At 43.9% G+C, this 21897-nt stretch overlaps 2 protein-coding genes across 2 annotated transcripts in view; both read left to right on the forward strand.

Moving 5' to 3' along the window:
- The window catches only part of Slc25a30 (solute carrier family 25 member 30), a 25797-nt gene extending 17091 nt beyond the window's left edge, over positions 1–8706 (forward strand). Inside the window, 4 exon segments of the mRNA XM_052190937.1 lie at positions 508–632; positions 2586–2724; positions 5461–5541; positions 6158–8706. Coding sequence (XP_052046897.1) covers positions 508–632; positions 2586–2724; positions 5461–5541; positions 6158–6199 — 387 coding nt within the window. The 3' untranslated portion in view covers positions 6200–8706.
- Positions 8707–11763: 3057 nt separating this feature from the next.
- Positions 11764–21897, forward strand: part of Cog3 (component of oligomeric golgi complex 3) — a 53781-nt gene continuing 43647 nt past the window's right edge. Inside the window, exons 1-2 of the mRNA XM_052190934.1 lie at positions 11764–12050; positions 19085–19231. Coding sequence (XP_052046894.1) covers positions 11877–12050; positions 19085–19231 — 321 coding nt within the window. The 5' untranslated portion in view covers positions 11764–11876. The remainder of the gene's footprint in view (positions 12051–19084; positions 19232–21897) is intronic.

The following is a 21897-nucleotide window of genomic DNA, read 5'->3' on the forward strand; positions in this document are numbered from 1 at the left end:
GTATGTTGTGGTTTTAAAGTATCTTTTGGTTAATACATATGAGAGGTTTTGTGAAAGCTTAGGACCTTTTATTTGGTATTTACTTTCTGTTGTTTCTGTTCTTAGAATGTCCCTGGGTCCCTGTCCCACTGGGCGATTGGCCTGCTCAGTTTCCTGGTTTAGGGCAAGTCTGTGTTTAGGCAAGTGCCCATGAGGAGTGCTATTTCATAGGAACCACATGACTCAGGACACATCGGTTCACAGGGTAGACCCTATGTAGACCCTGGTATAATCCCTCAGTGTGACAAAGAAGCTGGAGGCTTTCAGCAATGGTTTATCCTAGCCCCAGGCTGGCCAGAGCCAGAGCTGATCAGAGCTTTCCCGAGTCCTTGCTTGGTGGCCCTTTTCTGCTCTGTCATACCACACTGTTCCCCAGTGGCAGAACTTGTAATGGGTGGGTAGACCTGCCCTACCTTGGCCTTGACTGGAGGGGTGCAGAAATCATTTGCTCTTCCTGTTTCTCCTCAGGGTGTGTCCCTCACGGCCCAGAGGGCAGCCATTGTTGTGGGCGTAGAGCTTCCAGTCTATGACATCACCAAGAAGCACCTGATACTCTCAGGCCTGATGGGAGACACGGTCTCAACGCACTTTCTGTATGTTTATGGATTTTAAAAATTAATATTTTAGATATGCATGAGCTTGGTAGGGTGAAGATTTTGTGTAAATTTGTGGGTGTTTTAGAGAAAGTATTGTGACAGTATTGTATTTTGTGATTAGAAAATTATAATACAGAAGTCAAGTGTGATGAAGTGAAAGTCTTCGCCTTTGCATAGGTAACTGTATACATAGGCAAGCTGTATGTTTATAAGCATCACATGCACTTTATAAACAAATAAGGTAATGTTTGTATTATATTTCTTTTCTTTTCTTTTCTTTTCTTTTTTTTTTTTTTTGAGACAGGGTTTCTCTGTGTAGTCCTGGCTGTCCTGGAACTCACTCTGTAGACCAGGCTGGCCTTGAACTCAGAAATCCACCTGCCTCTGCCTCCCAAGTGCTGGGATTAGAGGCGTTAGCCACCATGCCCGGCATATTTCTTTTCAAAAAGTGACAACACACTCCAAATATACTTTCACATCAGCCCTCACACCGTAGTCATTTTGATTACTTTCTGTGTGTGTGTGTCTTCAGAGGTCAGAGGGACCTTAGAGCCCAGAGCTAGAGTTCCGGGCACTTGTGAGCCTCTAGGGTGAGTGCTGGGAATGCATTCCATAACAGTGCGCCCTCTTAAGTCCTCAGACATCTTGTCTGTCTTTTTTTTTTTTTTTTTTTTTTTTTTTTTAGTAATTACAGGTTATCACATTTGTATGAACATATCATAGATCATTTTATCTGTGACAGGGACATTTAGCCAAGTGTGGCGAGTGTGCTGATTCTCACCACTAGAGGGAGCACTGTTCACCCGCAAACACAAGTAAACCTTGGTGTGAACCCAACAACCTCTCAAGCAAAGAGTGATCAATTCAGTGTGTGAGGAATGCTGGTCTGGGAAAGCCTCTGAGCCGCTTGGTGCTGATAAAATAAAACCCGCAGCGAAGTTACATTTAGTGGGGTTGACTGTGAACAGAAGGAAAGTGCAGGAGCACCCGCTCGTGACGAGAAGGGGGTCGGAGACGGCGCCCACAGTGTGCAGGCGTGTTTATGGCTAGAGACGTGGAATGGCAGACAGACAGACAGACGGTCCCCCTGACATTCAACTTTGGATCCCAGCTCTCCTTGGGAGGGAAAGCATAACCATTCTGTTTATGTTTTATATAACTCAGCAAGTTATAGGAATTAGGTTACAGTTACTTATGTTCACAGGCAGATTTAGGCTAAATATAACTCAGTTTAGCAGTGATCTTAGTGTAGCCTATGGTAGTCTAGTGAGACTGAAAGTCTAGAGCAGTGTTTTGCAACCTGAGAGTTGCAGCCACTTTGGGGGCTGAACGATCTGGGGTTGCCTAACAACATCAGAAGGTATAGATATTTACATTCCGATTCATAACAGTAGCAAAACTGGACTTATGAAGTTGCAATGAAAGTAATGTTATGGTTGGGGGTCTTCACAACATGAGGAACTGTATTAAAGAGTTGCGGCCTTAGGAAGGTTGAGAACCACTGCTCTGTAGAACCTAAGACCACTGGTGGGTGTGCAGTGAGGCGGTCTTGTGTTTTATTTATTCTTAGGCCTATTCTTTACATGTATGAGTGTTTTACCTGTGTGTGTTTGTGTATGTATATATGTATGGATGTTCACTGGGTACGTGCCTGGTACGTGCAGAGAACAGGGCATCATCAGATGCACTGGAACTGGAGTTACAGAGGGGTGTGAGCCACCATGTGGGTGCTGGGTTCTGAGCCCAGGTCCTCTGTAAGAACGAGTGCTTTAACTGCTGAGCCATCTCCAGCCCCCTCCAGCCCCGAGGACCTCATTCTTGGTGCAGTTCGTCTAGCTCCATATTTGCTTTAAAGGAACCCTGAGAGGAAGCTGTCTCGTCTCCCTCCTTTGTAGCTGGAGCTGAGTGGTAGCTCACTTCTTGTCTTTTCCAATCCTGTATTCTCCATAGCTCAAGCTTCACCTGTGGCCTGGTGGGGGCCTTGGCCTCAAACCCAGTTGACGTGGTGAGAACCCGCATGATGAATCAGAGAGTCCTTCGAGATGGCAGATGCGCGGGCTATACGGGTACCTTGGATTGTCTCCTGCAGGTGAGCAAGTATCTGTGCAGGATTGTGAAACACACACACACACACACACACACACACACACACACACACACACACACACACAGAGAGAGAGAGAGAGAGAGAGAGAGAGAGAGAGAGAAGTAAGTATGTTATGACAAGTATTAAAACTAAGATAAGTGAACCCATGGAGGACAGGGTCTCCATAGTGCAGCCCTGGCTGTCATGAAATTCTCTGTGTAGACCAGGCTGACCTCAAACTCACAGAGGTCCACCTGCCTTTGCTGAGATTAAAGGCCTGTGCCACCGTGCCTGGCAGGACATACATACCATTTTGCCACTCTAGGGTTGGAAGTCCAAGAACTACATGACATTTTATAAATTTTAAGTTCATTTTCCACATACATCTCCCCTGCTAGGAAGGATGATAAACTAGTAATATTTTCTGTGGTCATGAAACTGTCCTTTTCCAAAGTGCACCTTTCTCCTTGAGACAAACTGGAACAGATGTTCCCATCCAGATGTGTCTCCTAGGAGTACATGGATCCTCCCCCAGTTCCCACTGTGAGGGAAGCGCTCAGCTCCCCCTCGGTGCCAGCGGCCAAGGCGTAGGGCCCTTTCTAGGTCTCAGCTCGATGCTACTGCTTCTTAGTCCCCAAGGATTGCTTTACAGGTTTACAGTTACATTTTCATTTTTGCTTTGGGGTCAGGGGTGGTAATGGCAGTGGTTTTTTGTATGTACATTACGGTCCCATGGCATGAGTGTTAGAGGTCAGAGGGCAAGTGGGAGGAGTCAGTTCCCTCCTCCTTCCATCCTATGGGTTCAATGATCAGACTCAGGTGGGCGTGTTTGACAACAGTGGCTTTGCCTGCTGAGCCTTCCACCAGCCTTGTCTTCTTTGTTGGCAGGGTCTTGATATAATCTTAACTGGCCCTGCACGTCTAGGTAGCAGAGCATGACCATGAACTTGTGGTTCTCCTGCTTCTACCTCCCAAGGGGTGAGGTTACAGTGCCAGGGAGTGAACCAGCTTAGTGCCTGCCGAGCAAGGACTGGACCGCCCGAGCTCCACCCCCACTCCTCTGGTATGGCTTTAATGAGGCACAGACAGGAGACTTGGGATGCAGAGTGCTGGGAACGCTATCTTCATCAAAATTGCTTATTTCTTCCCGGCTTGTTTAGCAACCCAGAGGCATGGAAGCTAATGGCCTGCACTTAGAACTAAGCAGTGTTTAAGTCTGACTTCTTACTCCTTGAGTCCCTGCTTGCCTGCTTTGGGAGGGCTTCGTCTCTGTGTGCAGTGGCTGGTCATGCAGAAGTCTTTAAGGAACAAAGAGAAAAGGTCTCTCTCTAATAAGTCCTTCTAAACAGGTTTATATTTTGCTTTTGAGTAAGCCTGTAAAATGTATTTCATTTTCCTCTGTTCTTTGATTAAAGCTGAAAAAAATTCAGCAGTTTTCTAATCTATCGGGCATTTGAGCAGAATTAACGACCAAGAAGAGCTCAGCCTTCTGCACAGCCCCATAGAAAAACAGATGGTTTTCTTTTATCTTTTTTTAAAAGATTTTATTTGTCTCATATATGTATATATATATATATATATGTATACATATGTGTGTGTGTGTATATATATATGATGAGTACACCATTGCTGTCTTCATTCACACCAGAAGAAGGCATCAGATCCCATTACAGATGGTTTTGAACCACCATGTGGTTGCTGGGAATAGAACTCAGGACCTCTGGAAGAGTAGCCAGTGCTCTTAACCACTGAGCCATCTCTCCAGCCCCCTGTCATCAGGACACTGTAGTCTGAAAATGGATCATCTGAAGCTCCTTGAGTCCGCTCAAACCCTTGATTTCTCTCCATCCTCTCATCTAGATTGGACTAGGTCTTAGGAAGGTTCACAGACCAGTGGCCTGCACTTCCCATCTCCTGCCCCCTGCCCCCAGAAGCCACAGGGAGCTCCAGGAGGAACTGCAGTCCTCCTGTGTTGTACATTACCTCAGCAGGCACCACACATGGGCTGGTTATATATTCATCGCACTACCAACTTTAGGCACCATAGGCTGTGTGTGGAGGGGTGGGTGGTGGCCAGAGCAGCACCATGGGGACACTATTTGCCACAGCTGAGGGCAGTTGGAAGGTCACTGTGGTAGTCTGGGGTCTCCCCAGGCTCAGTGAGAGCCAACTTGTGGGGTTCATTTCTAGCTTTCACCATTTAGGTCTTGGGGGGAAATAGCCTCAACTTTTGGATTTAATTTTAATTCAAAAGTATATCAATTTGACACATTGTTAATGCATCTGACAGAGCTGGAAACTGAGGCTTGTCTCAGGGTTTCTCTTGCTGTGAAGAAAGCATCATGACCAAAAAGCAAGTTAAGGCAGAAAGGGTTTATTCGGTTTACACTTTCAGACCATAGCCCATTGTTGAAGGAAGTCAGCACAGGATCTCAAGTAGGCTGGAGCCCAGAGGCAGAGCTGAGGCAGAGGCTGTGGAGGGACGCTGCTTACTGGCTTGTTCCCCATGGCTCACACAGCCTGCTTTATAAAACCCAGGACCACCAGCTCAGGGATGGCCCCACCCACAGTGGGCAGGGGCCTCCCCCATCAATCTCTAATTGAGAAAATGCCGTAGATCTCGTGGAGGCACTGCCTCAGCTGAGGCTCCTTCCACGCTGATGAGTAAGTAGTTTATGTGAAGTTGTCACACAAAACTGCCAGTGGAGAACTTATGCTGTTTTGTCTTCTTTTTAATAGACGTGGAAGAATGAAGGGTTTTTTGCTCTCTATAAAGGATTTTGGCCAAATTGGTTACGCCTTGGTCCTTGGAATATCATTGTATCCTTTTCTGTATGGTTGATCTAAAAAAGACTGTAATTAAATAATGTTGCTTGTTTTTCTTTATAAGTTATAGTGTAGAAGTAAGTTCTTGTTCTTTTGAGTTCCTCAGAGCATAAGAAAGAGCCACTCCATCTCTAGGAGGTGTGAGTTCTCCTCATTCAACACGGAGGCTCTCAGTTCAATGGTGTCTCTATCGAAAGGTATTGATTTTCACTAGAATCTGCTCTAGGAGTTCAGGGTATTTGTGATTCCAGAGTAGTGCGGTTGATGTATCTCATGGTGTCCTGGGGAAGGATGTGGGTCCATCAGTGTGCAAGCATGCTTTCTGTGGGGTGCTTACTGAACATGAGCATGGCATACCCCAGAAATTAGCATCTAGGTGGCAGGTAAAGAGGGGCGGATGTCTTTCCTGGAGAGCCCAAGGTGAAGGGGTTTGTAGGTCTCAGGTCTGATCTCTCTATTCTGAACTGACCTCGGGCAACACCTGGGGAGGTAGCCTGAGACTCTCGGTATGGAACTAAAGTGGACTTGGCACACTGCCTGCAGGGCAGATAAGCTGTCTGTTGGGGTTGGGAACATAGCATTCTCTTGGCAGCCTTAACCTACACTGTAGTTCTTTTTGACTTATGAACAGCTGAAGAAATTGGACTTGTGACCACACAAGCCATTTTTCTGACGAACCTGAGTTCCATGACGGTAGAACCTCCTGTGCTTCTGGCTGCTTCTCACTGCACAGCTCATCACTGCTTCTGGGATGGGAGCAATGGATGAAGACTGGGTTCTTCAGATCGCCATGTGTGGGCACCGGATGCTTTTCATCTGCGTCCAGAGCCTAGAGCATAATCCCGCCCACTCCCTGGTGGTTACCGTTGAAGTGCCCTTTGACATCCTAGATGACTGGTGCACAGAATACATCTCCCTTGCTGTAGAAACCTGCAAGAAGTCAGAACCGTGTGAGCTTTCTTCCTGGACAGCAGCCACGTCACGTCTGGGCTTCCAGCTGTGAACATCAGCTCGGAGAAGGTCTTGGAGTGGTGGAGTGCTCGTAGTCCTCTACCACTGAGAACTTCAGTTTCCTGAGACTTTACAGTTGTACGTTTACCCTCTAGACCCGGACAGCTATAGGAAGCACATCTTTAGCATATTGAACTGCTTTATAGTTCTGTTTGGGCAGAATTGTTCACTCACAGTAGACTCACCTTTGTGAGGGAACATTAACCATTTGCCCTATGATTTTTTTTTTTTTTAGCGAAGTTTATTATTTCCATACTAATCAAATGGGGATAATCATGCTTTGTGAAATAGGGGTTAAATGAAGGGGAAACTGCAGAGGCTGCTGTGTGAAGGAATAAGTGTGTGTGCGTGCATCTGTCAGTAAACAGTTGGTCTACCATAGGGCTCTCCTGGTCCTGGGGACCAAAAGCCTTTGTTAAATAAAGAATCCTGCAGGCGAAGTTTTTTTTTTAGTCAGCTAGTGAATTGAAGAGGTGAGGCTCCAGAGTTTTAGCCTTTACTTTATTTTGAGGTGGGTTTGTTAACAAACAAACAGCAACAACAAAAACCTCTATCTGAGATTTTCCTAGTTAATTTCCTTGAAATTTAGGGGAAAAATGATTTTCTTTCTCTTTCACTTTGTGATGTCGGGCTCAAACCGTTGTGCATTCTGGGTATCTTTCCCACATCTGCCCACATCGATGGCCTGAGCGCCTGTTTATCTCCATTCTGATAAGAACTGTATAACATCCTCTATTTTTGTTTCTTCTGAGTCTGTGATTAAAACCCCTTACCCTTTCAAAGCAAAAGCTGCCTCTAAGAGGCAACAGTCACTAGAAGGGTGCCCGATGCCCTCAGGTGGCCCCGTGACAGCTCAGTAGCACTAACTCCAAGCTGAGCAATGTCCGGAGCATTCCCGAGAGCCCCTTCCTCCTCAAGGTGGAAGCATGCACGTTTTCTCTGAGGGTTGGGCACTTTTGATTCCGTACCTTTACAAATTGGCTTTTGAAATTAATGGTTCCTTTGAAAAACAGTTTGAGAATCAAAAGTTTGTTTCTAAAAGTAAAAGCTAAGACAAAGTCCTCACAGAGCCGTCCTTGGTGGCTTAAAGACAATTCCCTTGAAGGCCATTAGATGGCAGCAGAGGATCGGAGCTGCTGCTGGCCTGCCTCCTAGGAAGTTTAGACTTTTTTTTTTTTAATTCTGACCTGAACATTCCGTTGAAGTGATAGACTCCACAGGCTTTCTCTCTAGTTGAAGGGATTAACTTTTTTAAAACCACTTTTTAACATATAAAAAAAATCTTTTTTAATTAATTTTTTCTTTATCCTTTCTTCTTTCTCTCTTTCTTTCTAAATTTTTTTTTCTCTATTTTTCCAAGACAGGGTTTCTCTATGTAGTTCTGGCTCTCTCTCTGTAGACCATGCTGGCCTCAACTCAGAGATCTTCCTGCCTCTGCTTCCTGAATTCTGGAATTAAAAGTGTATACCACCACCAAAGGACCAAAACAAATAAGCAAAATCCAAAACAACAATAACAACAAAACTACTTTTTATTTTATTTTTTTTAAGTTTGAAGGTAGTTTCTAAAGTACAAAAAGGTCCACTTTGAAGATCATGGAAAGAGTGGCTATCAGACAGTATTATCAATTTATTCAAATTATGTCTATGTCTATACCTGGATAAAAAGAAACCTACACTTCACTCTAAAACTTCAGCATGTTTCAAGGCAGTATTTTAAGACAAGGTACAGTGTCAATTTATTAAGTGCCTTATGGGACAGGGTCTTAACCTGCCTTCTCTCTGGAGTTAATATGGTTGCTGATGTTTCTAACCCAGAGACAACTTAAAGCACTTGGTGATGTGGGTGTGTCTGTAACACTTCACCACCTGTCATTTTCCACAAGTATGGTGAAAACTACTTCAACTTTTTGTAGCTAAGTCAAAGGAAATTGTGTTTGTGTTGTTACTGATGTTCTGTGTTGCCGGTCTGTAATATAAAAAAATGGCTCCTGTTCTCCATATTTATTCATGAGCTATAAAATTGTATGCATTGTGTAGAGAGTATACATTTCCACAAGCTTTTCTATCTCAAGCTCTTTATACATTGTTGGACTGTGTGGCACAAACCTTGTTTCATTATTTAATAAACTGAAATATTATATGATAATATGGTTTACAGTTATTTCTGATACATAGAGAGATAAAGACAAAGACCAAAAGGGTTCAGAAGGCCGGGAAAGAAACAGTGTCTGAAGTGGTCATAGGAACTTTTCTCTGCATGGAGAAGTTACTAGGATTATCTTACTGTTTGCCTTGTCCTTCAGAGATGGCCCCCACCCCCACCCCCAGGTCATTTTGTGAAGTATTCAGCATTCACAGGCCAATCATAACAAACACAACCAAACACAACAAAATTAAGTATGAAGTTGGCTAATTAACTTTTGGGTTACTTAAAGGATTGCCCAGATGTCCATCTTCTTAACATCTGAGTGACATATAATGGTTTGTTAAGAACTTTGTAGAAGAGGGGAACTTTGCTTGTTAATAGATGAATTATTTTAAGAGCAGTTCGGTTTCACAGGGAAATTCAGTGAAGGTTCGCATTCCTGTACTTTCCCTCTTTCCTGTAACATCAGCATCCTGATCAGAACTAAGGAATCTGCGCTTACGAACTGTTACCCATGCCTGTAGCTTATTATCTTAGAGTTCACTCTTATACATATGTGTAATGATATATACCCATCCTTGTTGCATGACCCAGCCTTGTCTAGAGGCAAGATAGGAAGATGGGAAGAAACCCTTCATCCTCAGCTCTGGTTCACGGTTCCTTCCATCTGAGAGTCAGAGAGCTCAGCACAACAGATAAAGTTATGCTCGCCTACAGAGTGCTGATCTCTCTAAGATGTTAAACAGTGAGCCATCCTCCTTTAGGGCCAAATGGTTGTGGTCTGGAGTTGAATTGAATTAGTACTGCTCTGATCTCCAAACCCAAACTGTGTCTCCCACACAACCACTTTACAATTTCATTTACAGTTTTGTTTGTTTTTTGTTTTACCATTTATTTCTTTTGTGTGTGGATGTGTTTGTATGAAAGAGGTGCTTGAGTGCCACAACGTCTGTGTGGAGGTCAGAGGACGGCTTGTGGAGGTCACTTGTCCTTTGCCTCCTGAGTGCTGGAATTAAAGGCATGCGCCCAACTAGAAACATATTTTCTATACCATTAGATTTTTAATTCTTATTTTGAGATACATTTTTTTTTGACCAGTCTATTTCTGTGGCTGGTGCTGGCCTCCAATCCTCCTGCCTCAGCCTCCAAGCTGTAGAAATCCCTTTGTCTCAGTCTCCCTGCCAATCATTATTACAGACATAAGCTGCCATACTCGGCTCTCTTGAGATAAATGTAGACTTCAGGAAGGCTCCAGAGACTGTATAAAGAGTTCAGGGGTGTCTTCATCCAGCTTTCCTCAACTGGGATCATCTTATCTAACCATGAACAATCAAAGCTGGTAATTGAGCATTGGCACAATACCATTGCCTAAATCACAAACTTTATTAAGGTTCTACATTTTATTCTATAGTTTCATCACAACTGTCCTACTCTAGGAATCAATCCAGGATAACACATTGCCATGAGAAGCCATTATATTTTAGTCTCCACTATGTAACATCTTGGTCAGCTTTTGTTTTTTTAGTGCTTTGAAACTCTTTTAAAAATTGGTATTTTGGGGCTGGAGAGATGAGTTCAATTCCCAGCTACCACATGGTGGCTCACAAACACCTGTAATGGGATCTGATGCCCTCTTCTGGTGTGTCTGAAGACAGCTACAGTGTACTCACATACATAAAATAAGTAAATCTTTAAAAAAAAAAAGGTAGACGGGTACCCAGAGAGGCCAGAAGAGGGGAGTTGGATCTCCTGGAACTAAAGTTTCAGGTGATTATGAGCTGCATGTTGTGGGGGCTGGGAACTGAACTGGAGTCTTCTGAAAGATTAGCAAGTCCCCTTCCTTACCCCCGAGCCATCTCTCCACCCATCTCTCGACCTTTTTGAGGAATATTGCTCAGTGTTTTGTAGGATGTTTGGGTTTTTTTTTTTTTTTTTTTTTTTCCTGTGACTAGAATTAGGTTTATATTTTGGTAACAGTTTCACAGAAGGAGTATCATGCTCTCAAACCTTCAAACCAGATGAGATGTTGAGTTGGATTGCATGGTCAAGGTTGTCTCTGCTACTGCACGTTGTTATCCCCTCCATCCCCTCCCCCCCCTTTTAAGGCAAGATCTTGCTGTTAGCCCAGGTTGGCCTTGAACATGTTCCGGTTTTCCTGCCTCAGTATTCCAAGTACTGGGCTTTCAGGAGTGTATCATCATGCCTGGCTTCACCTTTTTTATTGGTAAATATCTTTCAAAGATTATCTGGAACTATGCAAATTGCTGTTTCTTCTGGAACTTTTGCCAGCTCCTCAGTAGCCACTCTGAGCCTTGCCTGCTACGATTATTACTGGGATACCCCAATGATGACTTTCAATTTCCCTCAGTTTTTTACATTTTTTTAAAAAAAGTTTTTGGTAAGGTAGAAAGTTGTCTCTTTTTCATTTATTTACCCAATATTTGTTTATATTAGTACATACTCAATTTATATACGTACAAAGTATATTTATTCAATTATGTAGGTTTGATCTAATATTTTTTTTAGCTATTCAAATGTGTATCATGATTTAAACGTCAGAATGATTTTTGCAGTTTCATGTTTGGATCCACAGTTATTGACCCAGTTCTTCAATGTTGGACAATTAGGTTTTTTCCCCCAGTTTTATTTATATTGATGATGCCTGATAAGTGTTTTTGAATGTGTGTTTCCACAAACTAGTTTTCTAACAGCGAAGTTGTATGTTTGAAAACTTTGGACTCTTGGTTGCTATGTCAACATGAAAAGCACCCATAACCCATCTGACAGGTGAGATGATCTTTGGAGTTCATCAATTCCCCTATCCGTTGGATGACTTATAACTTGTTAAAAAAAACTTGAACAACACATAACAATAAAGTTATTGATGTTGAAGAAGAGGCTTCCGGTAGGGGCAAGCTTATTTCCGCCCATTCGCATCTCCTACTCTCTAGCTTGAGGCACATCCCAACCGGAAATGTTGTCCTCCGTCGAAAGCCACGTCTGTTCTGGCCTCCGTCCCGCCCCCACGCCGGGGAAGCGTTTCCGGGGTCAGGGCGCTTGGGCCCGCCCCGCCGCGGCTGCGGTGCTGGAAGCCCCGGTCCTCCCGGAAGTTCCCGACTCTGCCAGTCGGGCTCTGGTTCTGCGCTGCTGCGGGGCCCAGGGCGGCGGGGATGGCGGAGGCGGCGCTGCTGCTGCTGCCGGAGGCGGCGGCCGAGCGGGACGCCCGCGAGAAGCTGTCTCTCTGGGATCGGAGACCCGACTCGCTGGCGCCGCTGACAGACAGGCAGACGGACTCGGTGCTGGAGCTAAAGGCGGCAGTGGAGAACCTGCCGGTGCCCGCCGAGGTGAGGCGAGGGCGTGGGTTGTGACCGGCCTCCTGCCCGGTGCGGGGATCTGGCCAGTCCTCCTGGGCCACCGTGGCGGATTCGGCGGGAGGGGCCTCTGTGTGCCCCGCTGTCAGCCTCGCACTGCCCGCGACCCCGGCTGGCCCTGCCAGGGTGCGTGGCCGTCCACCCGAGGGCGTAGCCCTCCCCCAGCGGCGTGGGACGGTTGGCCCGAGCCTTGCTCCGGGCTTCTTGCTCCTGGTGTCCCCGTGTCAGCGGAGCCCTGCGTCCCGTGAGCCCGAGGTGCTGTGCTCCCGAGTCCAGCTAGTCTGTGTTAACTGCTTCTTCCCGGGGGCAGACGGGCACTTAGAGGGATCAGAACTGGTCCCGAGAAACAGTTTCATTCATCGCACACCAAGCTGTGAACTCCTGGTGTAGGTTATGGAAGTTAAGAGTTATTTAACCTATAGCAAAGCAATAAAAAAAAAGAATTATTTTTACAAGTTGACTCAGTTATTAAGTAGCGCTTTGGGTTTTAGTGTCAACATTTTTCCAGTTACCAGTGGTGCAGTATGCATGTTACTGTTCGTGTGATTCAGTGTAGTTATCCTGGTCAGAGTACTTTCTTCTTTTTTGGATTGTTTCTATGTTTCACATACTCTTCTAGTTTCGAGTCCGAATTTTGGGTTATTTTATTGTCAGTGGCGGTTAGTTTTGATGTTGGAAGCATTGAGTTCTATACGATTCGGAATCCTGTCCAAATGCAGATTGAATTTGACATCTTCACCACTGCCCTGTCCTCACACTTTGGAGGTGTGACTAGAAGCGTTCTCTGCACCTGTGCTGTAAATATAGGTGTGTTTCTCTGCCCACCTCCAGGATGTCATAGAGGAAATAGACCTAAGTAAACGAGGGAGCAGGTGGGAAGGGCTTTGATCCGGCTGTGTTTTATGTTCTGGATTATAAGTGGGTGTGGTGTGAGTGTGTGTGTGTGTGTGTGTGTTTGTGTTTTGCTGGGGACTAAACTGAGGGTCTTGCCATTGTTGGGTAAGCCCAAGAACTCGTTTATGTGTTTCCCAGTCTGTTTATAATTTTTGTGCCCCATTATTGAAGCTGGTGTCGAGACTTCATAGAACCAGGGGCGTGCCACATACACTATAAGAAACTTTATCGTTCTTGCCAAGGGTTATGAACTGAGTTTTGGTGTCTGTTGAGCATGGAGAGGGTTGAAAGTAAAAAGGCAACTTATTCGTTTACAGTCTTCCTCCTTATTTATGCAGCAGTTTTTATCATTCGTTCGTGCTGTCATTTGGCGTGCATTGCCACATGCCTACACTGGGGTAGGAATTAGGGATAGAAATGTAAGTAGGAAATAAAGCAGGGTGGTGGGGCCAGAATAGATGAGGCCTGCCTTTTTATGGGAGGCCTAAAAGGAAGGGCAGACCTGAAAGTGAAGGCAAGGCCTTGTCGAGAAAGTGACAGCGCAGCCTGAGAGCTGACATGGCAATGCGAAGCCAGCCTGGGGAAGGCTGGCTCCAAATGTCTTAGCTGGGAGAGAAGGCCGAGCTTAAGGCCTGGGGAGAGCACGGACTTAAGTCCGGGTATTTCGGGAGGTCTCAGGATTAGCAGGAAAAGAGCCTGTTTACACCACCTTTGGGATCTCGGAGGGACATATCCTCATTTCCTGTGCTGAAGTGATCTGTGTCTGATGGAATGACTAATTTAGAGTCCATTTATCCCCATTCCATGCTTTAACATTACTGTTGGAAAAGTGTGCATCAGATTTAATTTCTCTAACTAGCATATTTCCATAGACTTCTGTAGTGCTTCATGTTTTCATAAAATAATTAATCTCCTAATCTCTTGGACTTGGGATGACTTAGTGATTCAGTTGTGCTCAGCTTCAGAGAAAGCTCAGTGAATTTCATAAAGATGGCCTTAGAAAGGAGCATTCTCTCTTCTGAAAAAAGCACTCTTGGGACTGGAGAGACGGCCCCGTGGCTAAAAGCACCTGCTGCTCTTGCAGAGGATCCAGGTTCAAGTCCAGCATGTTCCTGGTAGCTTACAATATACCTGTAACTCCAGCTCTCTCCTTGACCTCTGGGCACTAAACATGAATGTGGTGCAAATACATCATGAGGGCAAAGCACTCACGTATAAAATGGGCAAGTCTAATAAAAAAATTCTTTATCTTGGAAAGTTGCTTTTTTTTTTTTTTAAAAGGAGTTATATATATTGTATTAGATAAAAGAATTTGCAGTAGACTGGTTTCTTGTAGTCGAGGCAACTTTTTTTTTTTTTTTGAGACAGGGTTTCTCTGTATAGCCCTGGCTGTCCTGGAACTCACTCTGTAGACCAGGCTGGCCTCGAACTCAGAAATCAGCCTGCCTCTGCCTCTCAGAGTGCTGGGATTACAGGCGTGCGCCACCACCGCCCCGCTGAGGCAAATTTTTTATAGCAGCAAGGATCTTTTTTTTTTTCCTGCTAACTAAATAGTTCTTGTTAAAGTGCTAAAATAATTTACTTTGAAATCTACCTGTAGTTTACTGCCATAGCTGTTGTTTCTTTCTTTTTTTTTTTGTTTGTTTGTTTTAGCTGTTGTTTCTTGTAGGTATGTCACCTACAAGAAGATAATTAGCTTCTGTATGCTTCCTTTTTTTTATTTTATTTTATTTTTTTTTGTTATAAAATAGAGGCTATCTCCAGGGGAGTTAGAAAAAGTAAAGACACTTGTGCATAAATGGCCCACGGCAGGCTTCTTGCTAAGGTTGCCTTACTCATGTGCTCTCTTTCAAACAATGAATGTTTTAAAAGAACAGATTAGAATCTTGAGCTAGTATAGGTGTCACTAAGACTGAAGATAAGAAAAACAGTCCTGGTGCCTTGGAAGGTTCTGAGACTCCAGCCTCAAGGATATATGCTCTGTCTAATCAGAGAAAGTGTTGTCAGTTCAATTGGGGCATGGATTGATGGATGGATTGAACAGATGAATTCTAAAAGTCATTTTCTCCAGTTCAGTATTTTCCAAAAAGGAAGGTTTCTGAGAAGAAGGGACATTTGTCTTTTCCTGGACAGGTTGAGCTGGTGAGGTAGTGCCATGTGGTTTATTGTAATTATTAGAGTGCTTATGTCCATTGCTGTAAGCTGTAGCTTTCCAACAGGTCAACCAAAGTGTGTTCTCTGATTGGGTTATCTCTTTTCAGAATGAGAAGCAAGAAGTGCCAAACTGGGGACACTGCCACACCACCTTTTGTCTGGCCACTCTAGTTCAGCTATTTTGTGAAAAGAACTTAGTGGGACATAGGTACCCAAAATTACCCAAAGGGGTAATTTTCTCTTATGCTGTTAAAAGCAAGTTGTTTGTTCTTTAAGATACTATTTCTTTAAGGTGGTTGTATTATAATTTCTCTCCTACTTCATTTGAGAGAAAATGGTTTCTTGACAGTGAAAGAAAGAGACGAGGGACCCTCCTGCTTTTGATATTTAAAGTTTGTTTGTTTTTTAGATTTTGTTTTTATTTTTAATTCTTTTCCTTTTTGTTTTCAAGACAGTTTCTCTGTCTATTTCTGGGCTGCCCTGGACCTTGGAAATCTGCCTGCCTCTGCCTCCTGAATGCTGGGATTAAAGGTGTGTGCCACTTGCCCAGCTGTAGATTTTATTTTTGTCTGTGTGTGTGTGTGTCTGTGTGTGTGTGTGTGTGTGTGTGTGTGTGTGTGTATGTATGTATGAGACAAATGCTGAGAGGCAGAGTCCCTAGAGTTTGAGTTCCAGGGGTCTGAAGCACCTTGGATGGGTGCTGGGAATTGAACTGGCATTCCTAACTGCTGAGCCATTTCTTCAGCCCCATAATTAAATGTCTTATGTTTGAAAGTTAATATCTGTGCTTGAAGTAATCAGATTGAATGCTCTTGTATAAATATGACCTTACCTGGTCATGTTTATTTGTGATTTAGATTATAGAATGTGTCTGGAATATCTTGAGCAGTTTTTCCACTGATTGAGAGTTTTATCTGGTAAAGTAACTTAGAAAATAACATTTTTGGGTCTTGTTTTTGTTTATGATGAACTGAGCACATGTCTCTGACCTCCTTGGTCTCATGTGAAATGGCAGATATTAATGTATGGTACATTTTTAAAAAATGTAAAGACTTAACTAAACAAACATCTAAATACTGTGCATTTTGATAGTCTAAAATAGTTGGGAGTTTTGTGTTGTCGGGTCCTTTACCATTGAGTTTGTCTCTTCGTTAGCAGCAGGAGACTCTGACGTTCTTGGTCTGTATGTGGTTTTTGTTTTTTGTTTGATTTTTGTTGTTGTTGCTGTCGTCCAGGGTGAAAGCTTTTCTTCTTTTCCCTTTCTCCAGCTATAATGGAATGCTGTAACAGAATTTGCTAACCACCCCAAGCCCCCAAGGTGTTTGTTCACTGGGGAAAAGGGTCTGGGCAGGCTCTGTGCCCTGCTTTCCCACACAGTAGCAACCATTCATCTCTCCCAGGTCTCCACCACTTTGTTCACAAGCTTTCTCTGACGATCTAGTGGAGGACCTGTGAGTGGGGACGGGGTGTGAACTCTTCCTAAGCCAGTGGCTTCCAGATGCTTCCGTTGCCTTGCAGACCTCAGTGCTTGGTAACAGAAGTTAGAGTCCTTTTTAGTCATTCTCTTGTCCTCTTCCACGGGAGTCAGTTACTCCACTACCCCTGGAAGAGCCCCCCTTTCCCTGGTTTGCCTGGTTTATGCGTGTGAGTGCTTTGCCTGCATGTATGTATCTGTTCCATGTTTGTGCCCACAGAGGCCAGAAAAAGGTTTCAGATCACCTGGAACTGGAGTTACGACTGGCTGTGTGCTGCCTTGTGGGTACAGGGAATCGAAGCTGGATCCTTTGCCAGCGCTTGTAACCTCTGAGCCATCTCTTTAGCCTTTCCCCTGGGGTTTAATCTGCATGTTATTCTGCAATCTGAGCCATGATTGTATTTAAGAATACTTAGCTTGCTGGCAGGATGGCTCAGTGAGTAATGTCTTGTGATTAAGCTGATTGAACCTGAGTTCTTCTGTGGGACCCAGCTGGTGGAAGGAGAGAACTGACTTCTTAAGTTGTCCTCTGACATGCATGGGAGGTCAGACACAGATGACAAATAAATGTAATAAAAGAATTCAAAAGAATTCTTAGGCCTTGGCGTGCAAGTAACATGCATTTTGGTGTCTTTATTCAGGTGTGGGCCTGCATGGTTACTGGGATGTTTGTGAACCTGAGCTGGATGCAGTACCTCTTCCCCTTTACATCTTACCTACTGCAACTGATCTGTTGCTGCAGGACTGACTTGTACTACTAACGTGGTGTTGCAAAGGCACCTTAGCGACTATTCTGTTCTCAAGACAGTATAGATTCAGACCATTGCATTACGTCTGTTGTGCAGGTCTTATGCTAAGCGTTCTGCATGCTGTGTTGACTTGGGGTATGTGTGTGACATCCTTTCTCTATGCAGACAGCTCCTTGTTGGCTAATGGAGGTGCAGGTGATGGTGCAGGTGCAGATGCAGGTGTTGTTTATCTCTGTTACAGTTCTGTCTTCAGAATCCCCAATGACAGCACACAGCTGCTGATGACACTTATAGATTTCATGGAGTTTGAAAACCTTAATTTTTGCTGGGCCACAGTACTTTTATATCAGGGCTTATGCTACTTTTCAGCAAGAGTTTATATACATTGTGACATCCTGAGAAGACATTTGCATTTCTCTAGGACTCTCCTGGATAGCGAGTCTGACTCATTTGTGTACAAGGGCCTTCCTGATCATGTTTGCTGTTGGCTGTTGTTTGCTAGCACTTGAACTAGCTAGTGCTTTCTTCGTTGCTTCTCACAGTAGCCTTGGAATGGGCACTGGATCTATATGTGATAAGAGAAGAAATTGAAAAACAGAATCATTAATGTCCCCGATGCCACCAGCTTGTCCTTCAGTAAGAGGCTTTAAGCCAGGCTTTACTGTAGTGTGTCAGCGTGTGAGTACAGACCCACGTGAACATAGAGGAGCCTCCCCATATGAAAGATTGCTTCTACATTACTATAGGTATTTGTGCGTGTGGCTTACCGGAGAGATAAAGAAGAAGCCCTGTCTTCAGATGAAACATCTGCATTCAGAAAGATGAAAACAATTTCCTAAGGCCGTGAGTCTTGTCTTAGTTGGAAGACTTTAAATGCCATGAGCTTAAAACTAGAATTGAACTTAATAGTAGGTCCTGTTGCTTACCCTGTCATCTGCTTCCAGTGTCTTTTAGGTCTAAAAACACCTTGGCTGGTATGAGGCTTCAGGTAAATTGATACCAGAGCTGAAGTTAGTAGTGGGGGGCAGTGAGCACGCTGGACTGTGTTCCAAGGAAGCCTCGTTCCTGGGGTTGGAAACTCAAGAGAGTCTTCTTAGTCTCTTCTCTGTTGTTGTATCTTGCAACGGCGTGAGGTAGGCCTAGGATGGGGGCGGTCGGAGGAGGCAGTTTGTTGGTTAATGATTGCGACTCCTTAATTCTGTTGCTTGGGCAGGCCTTTGTGTTAGATCCTGCAGAGGACACACTACTTGCAACAGACAGGCTTTCCTTTTGTCTAATGATAGTTTAGAGAGGTTCAAGTGAGAAACTGGTGGTTCTACATAGATCCACCCCCACTGTTAGGAAGCTGACTCAACAGTAAGACCTTGCTACTGAGGGACATTGGCATCCTTCTTACATCTTGAGAGCAGCATCTGTCCTGGAGAGGTCTAGTGGAGGATGTGTGTGACATTTTCTTTGTTTTGTTTTGTTTTTAAGACAGGGTTTCTCTGTGTATAATCTTGGTTGTCTTAGAACTTGTTTTGTAGACCAAGCAAGCTGGCCTTCCCTGAACTAACAGAGATCTGCCTGCCTCTGCCTCCTGTGTGCTGGGATTAAAGTGCTACCACTGCCTGGCAAAATTTTCTGAATTTAGAGAATTTAAAAGAAGTACTCTGTTCTTTTTCATAACAAGATGGAAACAATTGCATTGACTTAAGAGAGTTGAAGTTGAATATCTTGTGGCTTTCTTTTTCAAGCTCCCAATTGAAGATGTCTGCAGCTTAGCATCCCAGTCGCTGCCCATCGAGCTGACTGCTGTAGTGCCCGAATCTACAGAAGACATCCTCTTAAAGGGCTTCACTTCCTTAGGAATGGAAGAAGAAAGAATTGAGACTGCACAGCAGGTAAATGATACCATCTTTTCTGGGGACGTTGGATTATTCTAGGTGTCTCAAGACAAGCTAAAACAAGAGGTATAACTTACTTGCACCAGGGCTACATGTATCTTAGGGTGTCTATGAACATAGCCTAACACTTGCAGATGAAAACATGATATCCCATGTCAAAGGTTAGATACCCTGAAGGGCACTAGCATCAGGTCTTTGTAGAACAATCTTGGTTTTGTGTTAGTTTTGAGTGTTTTTTTAAGTGACCTTATTGCTTATCTTAGTTAGGGGTTTTATTTCTGTGAAGGGACACCATGACCATGGTAACTCTTATAAAGGGAAGCATTTAATTGGGACTGGCTTATAGTTTCAGAGATTTAGTCTGTCATTGTCATAGCAGGAAGCATGGAGCACACAGAGGCAGACATGGTTCTGGGGAAGGAGCTGACAGTTCTACGTCTGGATTGGCAGGCAGAGGGAAGGGAAGGGAGATACACGGGCTTGGCTTGAGGGTCTGAAACTACAGAACCCACCCCCATTGACACACTTTTTCTAACAAAGCCACACCTACTTCAGCAGGGCACACATCCTAATAATGCCACTCCCTGGTGATCAGGCATTCAAATCTATGTGTCTATGGAGACCATTCTTATTCAAATCACGACATTACCCAATTGGCAATACAGATAAAATAATAAGCTCATAGGGGTAGAGAGATGGCTTAATTGTTAAGAGAACTGGCTGCTCTTCCAGGGGATCCAGGTTTGAGCCCTAGCATCCACATTGGGCTGCTTAGAGCTGTTTTAAACTCCAGTTCCAGGGGATCTGATGCCCCTTCTCATATTTGCAGGTATAAGACACACAGGCAAAACACTCATCCTGATTTTAAAACTGATTTTTAAAAAATTCAAAAAGATAATAAATAATTATAAAGATATGTACATCTAGATACCTATACATACCTTCTCTACTTGTTTTAAAAATCTAAATGTTTTCTTTAGATAAAAGTTTATAATTATTTTATAGTCATTTATTATGTGTTTTGGTGTTTCCTTACTGCTAATTAGCAACTTAAATGTGTAGTACTTTCTATAGATATTTTCCTGCGTATTCTTTCTGACTTGTTAAGACAGAGCTATCTATGCCTGTATCACCCCGAACACACTGGATCTCTTCTGATCTTGGGAACTATTCAGGGTTGGGCCTGGTTAGTAGTTGAAGGGGAGAGTTAGAGCTGGTTGATACAGGAGGATCACTAGTTTAAGGCCAGCCTGGTTATATAGCAGGTTCAAGGGGTGAGTTAGAGCTAGTTGAGACAGGAGGATCACCAGTTTGAGGCCAGCCTGCTTATATAGCAAGTTCAAGGGCATCCTGGGCTACATAATGATGCTCTGTCTTTAAAACCAAAACAAGGCAAAAAAAAAAAGTGTTAAAGCGGAGGCATTTCCAAATGAAATGTAACGCAGATATACTGATTGCATGCACTGTAAATCACAGAGGCAGAGAAGTGAAGCAGAGGAGAGTCCGTGCTTGGTTAGGCCGACCTAGACCTGCTGCTGTCGGAGAGTCAGCCAGCCTACATCTGCTCTGCTGTCTAGGTAGACTGGCTTGTATCTGCTCCTGCTGGAGTTAGGCTGGCTTACGCCTGAAAGTCAGCTCCATTACTTAGCATCATTGTAAGTTTTGGCTAATTATTTACCTTTTTGGGTCTTTAGTTTCTGAGTTTATAAACTAAGGATGATTATGTACCTGTCTCCCATGGTTTTAGGAGAATTAAATAACACATGCAAATATAGTGTGTAGCAAGCACACAATGAATGCTTAGAAATTGTTAGCCAAGGTAGATGAAAGCCTGTATCTCTTGACATCGGCTCCCACTTTGAGAACTGCAAAGGGAGACTTGAGCGATGCTGAGAATGTTACTGGACATTTGAAGCCAAACTTTTTTCCCTTCTACATCATCTTAGTGCATGTGAAATAGCAGGTCTCGGCATGGCCCCCCATCTGATGCCCCTGTACTGGGCTCGCCCCCGCTGCCCTCCCCAGCTTCCCCCACTCTTGCCCACCCTTCTCCGCCCCCTTCTTTCCTTCCATAGATGCTTCCCTTCTGTGAAAACAAAACCTTCTGGATTAAATTCACACTTTTACACTATTTTTAAAAGTTTGAAGCATCTAATATGTTGGGTTATGATTTATATATGATAAAATTTGCTCACTTTAAATGTCAGCCGGATGAGTTTTGGAGGGTATATATACTGGTATAACTAGTTCTATCAAAAATGAACCTGCTGTGAACACATTTTTGTTTTTGTGTTTGAGACAGGATCTCATGTAGTACAGACTGGCTTTGTAATTTTGATGTAGCCAGGCTGGCTTTGAACTCTTAATCTTCCAAACTCTACTTCCTAAGTGTTCTAATTATAGGTGTGTGCCAACATACTTGGCTAAAATAGAAAACAATTTTATCATCACCCCCTCCCCCACACGCAAATTTGCAAATTTCTCAAGTAACTTAACTCTTACCTGCTTTGGTTTTCTTTTCTGTTTTCCCCTCCTCTCCCTTCCCAAGTGCATCCCAGGCTGGCTTTGAACTCATGATCCTCTTGCTTCAGCTTTCTGAGTATTGCAGGCATGTATGACTATGCCAGATTTTTATCTATTTTTAAATAATGATTTCTTATAGC

This window comes from Apodemus sylvaticus, chromosome 8 (assembly GCF_947179515.1).
Source record: "Apodemus sylvaticus chromosome 8, mApoSyl1.1, whole genome shotgun sequence".
Classification (NCBI taxonomy): domain Eukaryota; kingdom Metazoa; phylum Chordata; class Mammalia; order Rodentia; family Muridae; genus Apodemus; species Apodemus sylvaticus.